This window comes from Mixophyes fleayi, chromosome 1 (assembly GCF_038048845.1).
Source record: "Mixophyes fleayi isolate aMixFle1 chromosome 1, aMixFle1.hap1, whole genome shotgun sequence".
NCBI lineage: Eukaryota > Metazoa > Chordata > Amphibia > Anura > Limnodynastidae > Mixophyes > Mixophyes fleayi.
In genome coordinates, this window is record NC_134402.1 from 227,451,259 (window position 1) to 227,463,989 (window position 12,731).

At 42.0% G+C, this 12,731-nt stretch overlaps 1 protein-coding gene across 1 annotated transcript in view; it reads left to right on the forward strand.

Annotated features, from left to right (window-relative positions):
• Window positions 1-11,603, forward strand: part of SPMAP2 (sperm microtubule associated protein 2) — a 145,457-nt gene extending 133,854 nt beyond the window's left edge. Inside the window, exons 6-9 of the mRNA XM_075206340.1 lie at window positions 438-504; window positions 2,332-2,458; window positions 2,568-2,745; window positions 11,060-11,603. Of these exons, the coding sequence (XP_075062441.1) occupies window positions 438-504; window positions 2,332-2,458; window positions 2,568-2,745; window positions 11,060-11,307 (620 nt within the window). The 3' untranslated portion in view covers window positions 11,308-11,603. The remainder of the gene's footprint in view (window positions 1-437; window positions 505-2,331; window positions 2,459-2,567; window positions 2,746-11,059) is intronic.
• The last annotated feature ends 1,128 nt before the right edge of the window (window positions 11,604-12,731 follow it).

Consider the following 12,731-nt stretch of genomic DNA (forward strand, 5'->3'; position numbering starts at 1 on the left):
GATCCAAAACCAAAACATGGGGGTCCGTGAACATCTCTAATTAAAAGTGAGCAGTACTGTGTCAGAATGTCAAAACCAATTAACTTATTGTAGCTGATCAATCATTTATCACAGATTCCTTTAAAAATTGTACAGGATTGTTCTGCACTAATTCATATTTAGGCCCACCTGACATCCAGATGCCTGGCCTAAGCCCAAATTAATGGATGTATCCAACTTGGCCAGAAAACACGTCCTGTTGGTCACATATCTACCAATTTTGTCTGTGTACTGAACATTTTAAGCTATACTAAGTTCTAAATAAATATACACATACATTGATGGGAAGGAGCTTAAGTGTTACAGATGTTCTTATAAAAGTGATTTGTGGCTGAACTGTATATGTGATTTCAGGAAAATACAAAATGTAAAGCTCTCTGTTGACTTCCCTTTAACAGGTCTGAGTACAAGGCAAAAGGAGTTGGCACAGCACAAAACCATAAGCAGGATGTATAAGGAAGACAGGTGACTACATTAATACTATTATCAATGATTTTTATAGCGAACATCATTTCACACAACGCTGAACAGAGAATATGTAATCACCCACATCACTCCCTGCCCCATAGTCTATATTCCCTACACACGCACGCACACACACGAATATGTATCTATCTATAGAGAGACACACACACACACACACAGACTAAGGTGTGTGTGTGTGTGTGTGTTTTTGTCAGAAACAAATTAACAGTACGATTTTAGACTGTGAGAGGAAGTCATAGCACTTGGAGAAAACCCACACAAATATGTGGAGAACATACAAGCTCCACCAAGAAAGTGCCCTGGTTGGAAATAAACCCATGACCTCAGTGCTGTGAGGTAGTAATGCTATTATTATTATTATTATTATTATTATTATATTTGACTTATAAAGCGCCACAAAGGGTCCGCAGCGCCGTACATTACATATACAGAAAACAGAACCAAGCCACAACATGATACAAAAATATAATGGGCAGCACGGTGGCGTAGTGGTTAGCACTTCTGCCTCACAGCGCTGGGGTCATGAGTTCAATTATTGACCATGGCCTTATCTGTGTGGAGTTTGTATGTTCTCCCCGTGTTTGCGTGGGTTTCCTCCGGGTTCTCCGGTTTCCTCCCACACTCCAAAAACATACTAGTAGGTTAATTGGCTTCTATCAAAATTGACCCTAGTCTGTGTGTGTCTGTGTGTGTCTGTGTGTTAGGGAATTTAGACTGTAAGCTCCAATGGGGCAGGGACTGATGTGAATGAGTTCTCTGTACAGTGCTGCAGAATCAGTGGCACTATATAAATAAATGATGATGATGGTTACGATTCCTAGTAAACTCAGCAAGCAGCCACGGATGTATAATACAAATGTCTTTACTCCAGCAAAATATATAAGCAAGGGTTCAGTTCAATGAACATGCAGGTTTTCATAAACACGTATAACTCCCAACATAAACATGAACAGGTGTGTCAGGAAGGTACACAGAAATAACAGGTTCCACAGAATGCTTATGTAGTTTGAATGCAGGAATAAGAATGGTGAGTTACCCAGTTCCAGGATGCAAAAGTCTGTCCAGGAAGCAAACAGAGTCCAGGCAAAGTAACTGAAACAAGCAAATAATCAAGGTCCAGAAGTCAGGCCAAAAGGTCAGGGCAACAGGCAAAACAGCGTGGTCCAAGGTACAGGCAAATGATTCGGGCTCTCAGGCAAGCAGGCAAGGTCCAAGGTACAGGCAGGGGTCATACACAGAAGTTCAGTCCAGCAGGTATATATCAAATAACACAGGAGCATGTTAGCAGCAGCTAGGAACAAACAGGATGAACTGCACAGAGCACAGCTTGAGGCAGGTATTTAAAGCAGTGTGACAGGTGCAGTTCTAATTAGGCCTCAGGCAAGAAGATTAACTCCTTCAGTCATGCTGAAGAGTTAGGAACAGAACAGCAGCACCTCTGGTGGTATAAGGTACTGCTGCTAGACACAAAACACAGGAAGAGTTGTAACAATGATGATGATGAATGTATACAAACACAGGTGACAGGGTAAAGCAAATCAGATTATATCTGTGACAGATAGTGAAAGGGATGGTAGAAATCAGCGAGAAGAAGGCCAAAGCTTAAAAAGACAGGGAAAACAGGGCTAGCGAAGCAGGCCAAGAGGTACAGAGGGTGAAGGAACAGTAGAAGGAGCACACAAGGAAAGAGGGCCCTGCTCATGGGAGCTTACATCCTAACGGATGCTACAATTTACAGGAGTAATGCAAGTACTTGGTGCTGACAGAAGTACTGGCAGAAAAGTTTTACTTTTATTATTATTACAGGCCCTCTCCTATCTGGCCTATCAAGTCCAGTGCACTGCTGGCTGTCCCATCACCCCGACTGGAGAAACTGGCGCAAGCAAAAAGCATTAGCCAAGAGTGGATGGAGGACCGACCTGTATACAGCATAGTGAGTTTGTGACATTCTGTAGACCTTAAAGAAATACAATGCTGTATTATGAGGTAGGAAATCTCTCTCCCATCAACCAAATCTTTTAGTGTATCCAAATTCACTTTAGGTGACTGAAGCGTCCAAGAGAAGCATTGCTAGCTCACGAACTGTTCATCTAGCCAAGCCGAAGAACCGTACTGTCCTTTCTATGCCAGGCACCCCAAACAGCCAACAAGAGGATGGTGATAGGTGCTTTAGATCTGAAAAAGTGGTTGCTTCCTCATCTAGAACAGAGGCCTTATCAGGTAATAAAACTTATATACAGAAGTGGCAGAGTGCTGCTGTTGAAGTGTGTGCTGATTTACCTGCAGACTACCATCTTTATGAATTTTAACATGCATAAACAAAATCGTATTTTCATCTTAAGAGGCATCCAGTTCTAAAACATTATCATTTGCTCCAGCAATTTAGCTTTCAAATCTGTATATTTATGCCCCACTATAATATAAAGATGTTGCTTGACAGGTTTATAGTAAATGCGAAAATAGCAGTACCCTGCTGCTATACCATACTTGTCAACTCTCCTGGAAAGTCCGGGAGACTCCCGAAATTCGGGTCAGTCTCCCGGGCTCCCGGGCCAGCTGGCATTTCTCCCGGATCCTGAATATCACTGAGAATCACGCCATTTTGGAGTCCAGGAGGGGGCGGGGCGAAGTCAATCGCGTAATTTTGCCCCCCCTGCGATGCAAATTACAGTTTTGCAGGGGTTGGCAAGTATGTGCTATAATAATAATATAAGGAATATACCATACACAAGAAAGAATAGGGTTGTCATTATTAATACATGTTAAAGGTGCATTTTCATTATAATATACAATTAGATACAAAATAAATTAAATAGATATCTGTTGTTCTCTTCAAAAATGAAAAGCCTTCTTTCCTGCTGTAATCCAGTTAAGCAATGTAAATAAATGTATGCGTCTTCATATAATATAGCCACAACGGTAATGAGTCGTCATCATTGTATATTGCTGCACCAGCACCCTCAAGAGATATACGCCTCCTAAAATGGAAGTGACACGCCCTTACCGTACTCGGCTTAGCTTGCCTGCACCTGTTATCCTGCCTCTCAAGGAGTAAGGAGGCACAAGTCAACGATATGTAAAAAAATATATAGTGAGTGACATATGTATTTGTGTCTTTGGTGTGCATGCGTAGTATGAAAATAAACCCAGAAATACCTCTAAGTGTTTCACTAAAGGTCCAATGTATGCATTTAAAAATGTTATTCTTAACATCTTTTGTATAATCATAGATTATCTATGGTCACTAATAAAACGTCATCTATAATAAATTGTGATGCATTTTGCCACAGGAATTGTGTAAATGCTGTTTGTGACATCATGTGCCTAATTTTGGCATGTCAAAATGGCTGTGTCTGTCAGTGGTGCAAAGCTTTGCTCTTTATGATGAGAGTAGAAGGGCAGATCAGGGGGCTCCTAACCCATTGGGCTAGGCACAGGAATTAAAGGATGTTGTAGTCACACTTATGAGAGGTTGGGATGATCACACTACATCTGGGAAAGCCAAAGCTGACCAATCAGAACGGCTTTCTCACTCTCTGACCACTAGGGTGCTGTGTGGAGCTCTAGTGCTTTCAGGATGGGGCTATTTTTTCCTAAGCTGGGTCCCGCATATTTTTGCAGACCCAATTCCCCTAGGGAGTTCAGTCCCATGCTTAACAAGCTGGGGCTATGTCCCACTATACAACGGGACCACACGCTTCGGGACCAGTTCAGCCTGTCATTGCGCCAGGGGTTGAGCATCCGCAACAGATTCACCTGCTGACAGGCGTATCTGTGGATACGTCCACCCCTAATTTAACCACAATTGAGTAAACCCATCCTTACTATACTCAGCCTATGTTTGTCTGCCCCTTTACTCTCCTGTTATTGTTTATAAATAAATACACACAAAAAAATCCTATAAAATAAGCACAGGTAATGAAGAAAGAACCTATCAATTTCAGAGGTGAAATCACAATCAGCGAATCAGAAACAGCTAGCTAGTGCGGGCGATCGTCACTATCATCAGCGTGTATTTGCACCAGCCCCCAGGCAATTCTGCATAGGTATAGATACATCTTCCTTTTTTGTGGGCATGCGCAGAGCAAAAAGTAGAAAAAATTTACATTGTGAAAAACGGGCAAAAGTTCAACTCAGCATCAGGATAGAGCAGTGTTGGCTAACCTGTGACACTCCAGGTGTTGTGAAACTACAAGTCCCAGCATACCCTTCCAGCAATAAGCTGCTATATATTGGCAAAACATGCTGGGACTTGTAGTTTCACAACACCTGGAGTGTCACAGGTTAGCCAACACTGGGATAGAGTGTTTGCATGATGGAAAACAGAAAGCGAGTCTCCACCTATGCATACATGAGGTGGACAGATAGGCGCATTCGCACAAAACTAAATGCATTGCGCATCCCCATAATTTTGCGATTAGTTCAGAACATTATTTGCCTACGTATATTTGTACCATTTGTGTGGGAGATGCCAGAATGTTTTCTGAGATGTAAAAATTAAACATCATTTATCACCTAAATAATGTATGTCAATCAGATTTCAAATTTGGAGCAGACCTTATTAAAGCCTAGGATTACAGAGAGACGATCATAGCTGCACAGCAATTAAGAGATCACTATGCAGAATATCCAGCTCACAGTATTTTCAAATCAGGGAACCCCCAGTGATCATATAATCACTAGGTTGTAGCACATTAATCTTCCTAATGACGGAGGATTCAGCGCCGGTGCTAGGGTCCTTGGTGCCCTAGGCACAGTGTGAAAATCGGCGCCCCCCCCTTAAAAATCGGCGCCCCACCTTTAAAAATCGGCGCCCCCACCTTTAAAAATCGGCGCCCCCCCCCCTTTAAAATCCGTCGCTACGCTTCCATCCCCTCAGCTCCCCTCCCCATGTCTTTCTTTAACTTACCTGCATGAAGCTGCTCCTCTCTGCTCTGTCTTCTCCCCTCCACTCACAGACACTGTCGGGCCGTGATGATGACATCATCACGGCCTGTCACTGTCAGTGAGCGGAGGGGAGAAGACAGAGCAGAGAGGAGCAGCTTCATGCAGGTAAGATTCATAGCCCCTTCCCTCCTCTCCTCCCCGTGGATTTCCGTTTTAAATGACAATAGTAATTTTTTTTTAATTTCGAGGCGCCCTGCAGAGCCCGGCGCCCTAGGCAATTGCCTAACCTTGCCTAATGGGAGCGCCCGGCCTGGGACGATTACATCATTTTCATTTACAAGGAAAGTGGAAACTGGAAACAAAAATAGAAAAATGTATTGAACCAATTGGTGAGAACAAGCAATTGCAGAGTTTATGTGGTCAGCATTGTTCTGCCATTTTCACAATAAACATAGGCTTCTGTTACAATAACTCCACCCTATATGTACATCATTAATATATAGAAACTGCTACAGATTTAGCCGTAGGTGGCAGTAGAGCCATATCTAATACATACATGTATCTGAAAACATACTTCTTGATCTATGTCATTATTCTCAATAAGATGAAGGACATTACACCAATTACTAGAATAAGGGAGACAGCATATCACCCAATTAAAGTGTGTATCATCCAATTAAATCCATCCAGGTGCAAGTGAAATTCTTAGATTATGGGGCAATGTGTTTTTCAGAAACAACCATCATTACAGTTCTTAAAGGAGAAAGAACAAATTAAAAAGACACAAATATATCTGTAATATGTAAAAATGAAAAGTATCTAACAGGGTCAACCTTGCAGGTCTAAGCTCTTTCTGGGTCTCAAAAGCCTCAGTGTAAAGAAAAGAAAATGTACTTGTTTTCTTTAGCTCCCACTGGAGCAGATATTTCAGCTCCATTTAGAATAAACAAATACGTGGTATAAAAACAATAAAATATATTTCTAAAATCCATCAAGTCCATCCTGACCTACAAAAATATTATAGTTAAAATAATAATTGATAGAAATAAAAACACTAAAAAGCAAAATACAAAAGATGAAACCTTAAAAAATACTATTCTTGGAATAAAGTTTTTTAATGCAGTACTGATTACATTTTTTTTCATATTAAAGAAAGGTAATAGGTAATTATACAGGTGACCCTATAGTTTACCAGTACTGAGCCGCTTCTTCCACTGCATGATTTTTTTCAAACCTCCTGATGCTTGACTCAAGTAATCATTATGAATGTTTATTTATGGGGCACAATAGATTCTGTAGCACCGGACACCACCATACAGATATAACATACATGAATACAGTAAGAATAACAGATATATGGCTAGAATTAAGCATACAAATAAATGCATGGATGCAATTACACATAATAGCAAAAGTGAGGTAGAAATGCAACAAAGAGTCAAGCGCAAACAATTATGTATACAAGTGTGAATCGTGTGAGTAAAATAGCATAGCACACAGATATAATTCAGCATAAGATATGACAGGAACATAATATGACAATGGAAAATTGAGAGAGAGGTAGGGGGTAATGAGAGTTAGGAACAAATGGGACATAAATGGATGTGGTGGAAGAGGGGGTAGTGTAGACAAACATAAAAAGGTGGGTTTTGAGGGGGCATTTGAAGGATTGTAGGTTGGGGGAGAGTGTGGTAGGACGAGGCAAGGAGTTAAAGAAGTGGGGAGTAGTGCGGGAGAAGTCTTGGAGACAGGAGTGAGAGGAGGTTTTAAGAGGGGAAGGTCAGAGGCGGACCGGAATTGTTGAGCTGGGGTGTATCTTGTGACAAGTTCAGAAATTTAAGAAGGGGAAGCATTAGTTAGGACTTTGTAAGTCATGGTGAGCAGCTTAAACTGGATTCTGGAGGGAATAGGGAGCCAGTAAAGGGATTTACAGAGGTGCAGTTAATGAAGATTGTCAAGAGAGGAAGATTAGTCTAGCAGCAGCCGCATTCAGGATGGAGTGTAGAGGGAAAGGTGGGTGAGGGGAAATCGAATGATGAGATGGTTACAGTAGTCAAGGCAGGAAATAAGGAGTAAGTGGACCAAGGTTTTTATTTCTTCCTGAGTGAGGAAGGGGCATTTTTTTTTAATGTTGCAGAAAAGGAGGCATTGTATATGGAAAGGTCAAAGAGGTGAGCAAGGTGTCAGCAAGTGTTGGGGAGTAGGAGTTGAGGAGCTTAGAGGGAACAGGGTCAAGGGGTCAGGTTGAGGGAGAAGAGAAAGAGAGGAGAGTGGGATCTCAGACAGTTGTAGGATGGGACTGAGGGTTGCAGGGTGAGTGGCTGTAGATGGCTGAAGGTGGAGATTTTGTGGTGTATAGTGTTCAGTTTGTCTTTAAAGTCAGCAATATGAGTAGTAAGTAAAGAGGGCAGGAGCAGGTGCTGAGAGAGAACAGAGAAGCAATGGCAAAGAGAGATGGGGGGTTTTGGAAACGGTGGAGATGAGGAATTTGAAAAAGGTTTGTTTGGCAAGTGAAGTAGGCAGTGTATTAAGAAGAAATATAAGCTTTATTCATTGAGATAAACTTCATTTAAGTAAAAGAAACAATATTTGTTATAAGATATATATTACACATACAGGTTAGCTACAGCTAGAGAAGGGAGGGGCTGGACATGGGCTGTTTTTAATGTTGCTACAATGTTGTCATCTTCTTTCCTCATGGTCTGCTTGTGGTGTGAGTCTGGCACAACTCAGGGGTTGTTTTGAGGGACTTATGAAGTTGATGCAAGACATGCAGACTGGTTCGTTAAACCTTCCCTCCATATCATACCTCCTTTATCTCACCGTTCCTTCCCCCTCTTGATTATACCTTCTGATGTTATTAAAGGTGTCAGCGGTGTTAATGTGGATGTTAAGCCCCAACGCTTTTGAACTTAAACAGGTTGTTGTTTATCTAACTTGAATAACAGTAGATTTATGCAGGTACAGTAGTTGCAGACTTGTAGTACAACGGGCAATAGCAGTTGAATGCAGTTTCACTTATACACTTGTATATAGCTGGTAGACAGATGCAGGTTTGACACACTGTTATGCAGTTTCAGGTTTTCAGTATATGCTGCACGTCCGTGCAGTACTTAGTTATAACGAGCCTGCGGTCACCTTCTAAAGTACTTTGGGGTACTTATATACTATGTGGCATGCAGCTTACATAGCTGCGACTGTTCCCCTCAAGGTCTCTGATGAAAGCCCCGCTGCAAAGCAGAACTTCCACTTCTCTGCACTTTTGGGGCATTCGTAGTAGTGCTAACAGGACATTGGAGTCTTGCCCTACTTCCTCCTAGACCACTGGGGATGCGATAACCATGCTAACGGAGGAGAAGGAGCGAAGCACTCCAGTATATACTAACACCCCCTCAAGCTATCTCTCTCTCGATTTTGCAAATAGCGATTTTGACAGAAGCACAACTCGGCGATTTTACACGAAATCTCAGCTTCATACATCTGTGAGTTTCAACTCTCCCATGAAAATCACTGGATTGGCAAAATCGGAGCTTGATACATTTACCCCTTAATCTTGCACAGGGCCTGATTAAGGGTTCCAGCCGCCCTAGGCTAATACACCGGTTGCCGCCCCCCCGTACATCTGCCTGCCCGCCACCCATTTATAAACTGTGGTTAAAGTGGAAATTCAGGAAAGTTGTACAATGAAGACAGTGGAAGTGGCGGTATGGCCACTGTGCGTGTATGTATATATATATTTATATATATATATATATACACATCACACACAAAATTGTAAAATATAAATTACTACATAAAATACAATTAATTCTGCAAACATTAAAATATCATTACAGTAAGATTCCACAGTGAAATTTTGACAAATTGCTCCGTTCTCTCTTACCTGATCTTGCAGCGTAGACTACTTGATGTTTTTTCTTGCTTGTTCTTGGAGCGTTGTTGCTAGTTGGCTGGAAACTTGGAGTCCTGTATTTGAAAATGTGCAAAACTTTTATTATAATGAAAAATGTTAACAAACCCTCAATGATACAAACACAACACTCCATTATGACCATATAAAACAACCCCCTAGTACAGGCACATATAGACAATAAAATATATAAAAATTATTTATATTCATATACTAACATCTACCAGCCCCATCTGTCAAGTATTTAACATTCTAGTGAGTGACCGCTGAGACTACAGAGAGCATCCACGTCACAGCCACACAATACAGAGAACATGTCCCCCACAAGCTATTTCATCACCTACCCCAGCCATTTTTGTAAACCCTCAGGGGAAAGTTTGACACCCCATCCATATCTTCACCCACCCAACCACTCATTTGCTCACCCACCCCCCCAGCCAATTAATCACCTCACTTTAACCAATCCATTAACCCTCCATAGCCAATCCATTAACACCCACCCACCCCCGCTAGCTAATTAATCAACAGTTGCTGGTAAGTCAGAAACCACCCCCCCCCCCCTAGGTAAATTCATCAATCTGTTGCAGCCAATACATCGCTCCCCCCCCCCACATACACAATTCTTCAACCCACTGCAGTCAATTCATTAACCCCCCCACAAAACCATCAACCCATTACAGGCAACTCATTACCCAACCCCTCCCCCCCAGGCAGTTCTTCAAAACCATTGCTGCCGATTCATTAACCCCTTCTCCACATCAGTAATCCCCCCCTCCTCAGTCGCCACCTGTATCACATCCTCCTCCATTATATTATACACAAAACGTACCTGGCTGTCTTCCGCTCCTCCTCTCTGCAGACACCTTGCACTTCTGTCTTCTGACAGGCAGCTAACAGTAAATCCGAGGATGTTAGCTGCCCTGCCAGTGCGGGCGCGCTGTCACTGCTTAGTGTGGTCACGTGACCACACTAAGCAGTGACAGCGCGACCGCTCTGGCAGGGCAGCTAACATCCTCGGATTTACTGTTAGCTGTCTGCCTGCCTCCTAATTGGATCCGCTGACAGTCGGGACCGCCACCCTTCAGACTAAGGGGCGGCCCCGAGATTGAAGCAAGAAGGCGCCGATCGGTAATTAAAAAAAATAAATTAAAATATAAAAACGAATATTATTGTGCTCGGCACTGCGCCCCCCAGGACCCAGCGCCCCAGGCTGCAGCCTGGTCAGCCTATTGGCTGATCAGGCCCTGATCTTGCATCTGTATGCAGAGTCATGCTGATCTTGCATGTATGCCTCAGTATGCTTATAGAGGAGGGTCGGGGGAGGCAAGGGGCGTGCAAGCATGGGTCCAAAAAGGACATATTCAAGTAAATGTAGGCCTTGATGCAGCGCAGATACGTCGGGAAATGTATCTGTTGCAGGTGCTTAACCCCCTGTGTTAGTTACAAACTGATAATGATGGTGATCAGCTGAAATTCATTCTACTCAGCATACTAAGTAGAATGTGACTTTTTTACACTTGCATTTTAGATGGAACTTACTTCCAACTCTACATAAAGCCCATTGTCATTATGTATGTTTGTTTTCCAAACACCCAACTGATTCTGTCAGCCAAGAAAATATAACACAATACTGTTCACATTTCTTTCTAAATATTTTGTTGGGCTTAGATCCTATTTTAAGATAAAATGTGCAATTATATTTTTTTTACGAAGCTTATAATAAATTCTTTTTTTCAGTGCCTAAGATGGAGCACCCTCAGTACCAGTACGACCTCCCAGTTCTGCGGCATGTTCCTGCATCTGCTCTCCACATCCAAGCCTCAGACAGAGTCTTCCAACTTGCAAACCCTAAAACGCGCAAAGCTATCTTTGAGGGGTATGACCCATACCGGATCTCCCCTGCTGCTAGGCATGCCAATGCATCTGCTCGCATTGTCGAGCTCTGTATACCACTTGCTCGCAAGCACATCATAAGAAAGTCTTGAATATCCTTTTTACACATACATCATAATAGAGGAAGAATATAAAGTATTTAAAATTTATATCCATTAAAAACGCTATGATTTTGGCTCAGGTTTGGTCCGTGAATGTCAAAAAATATATTTTATTACTCCAGTACTTCTTAAAGCATTGAGCATCCTGCAGAGGTTGCAACTGAAATCAAATTACTTCAAGGCAAAGTATCATCCATTACAATACAAAACGTCTCTACAATTTAGACCAGGATATATTATTTGCTTTCCAATAAAAGACTATTATATGTTTTCAGTGTTACAATTGCAATTTTGTTTGCAAGGTTTGATCTGCTGCGCAAACTAAAGTTGCAAATGAAGTGTAATTTCATATGTGTCAAAGTCTGACGCTACGACACACAGCATTTTCTGCATAAATATCCGCTGACAGTTGAACAAAACTAGGTGTAGGTCAGAAGCTGTTGAGAACCCTACGAAAATGTACCTAGCCAATCTACTGCCTGAGGTGCCAAGTAAAATGGCTCCCCTCACTTTGGTATCTACTGGGATGCGCACGTACAGGTGGCCTTTATAAGTCGCCATTAACTGGACAGGTCGTTAAAACAGTGATCTATAAAACACTTTGAGAAAAGCTTATTCTGTACTTATGGTACGGACTCCAAATGCTAGATGGGCCATAGATGCAGACTGCTGCATCCAGGGTCCATCCACTTTTGTCCCCAGTACCGTTAGTGTGCACAGTTAGGTCTCAGTGAACACATAGCATGGCAACATATCATAGCAGCTAAGCTAGTTACACAGGCCTCAGTGAATTTTGGTTCCCAGAAAATTGACTGCAGCTTCTTGAACTCAGTAATAGAGTCACACTATACGAAAGACGTTAACTTAACCTGAAGCAGATGTTCTGGCAAAACCTTATTTAGAAATCAAGAGTTATCATGCTTATTACTTCTACTTTACTCAACACCATTATCAGGATCTATCTCAGGACACAGGCAGGTAATTTAGTGATAAAGCCAGATTTAGCTGTATGTGCCTTAACCTGCAATCAAAAGATAGTTGTGAACTGCACAGTACCCCTGCTCTAGTTCTGCATACCGGATGCTATTCTCAGTATCTTTGTGTATATTTGTCTGTGTGTCCCAATGTGTGTGACATGGGAAAGGTGGGGGATACAGAGGGGATAGCACTTTCCCACTTCGACCACCATATACACTATATAGACAAAAGTATTTGGCCACACTGTTAATTATTGAATTGAGGTGTTTCAATCAGACCCGTTGCCAGAGGTTTATAAAATCAAGCACCTAGCCATGCAGTTTCCATTTGCAAACATTTGTGATACAAACTGGGTCCTTCTATAGAGCTGACTTCAGGTGTGGTACTGTGATAGGATGCCACCTTTGCAATAAGACGGTTCGTGAAATTTCATCCCT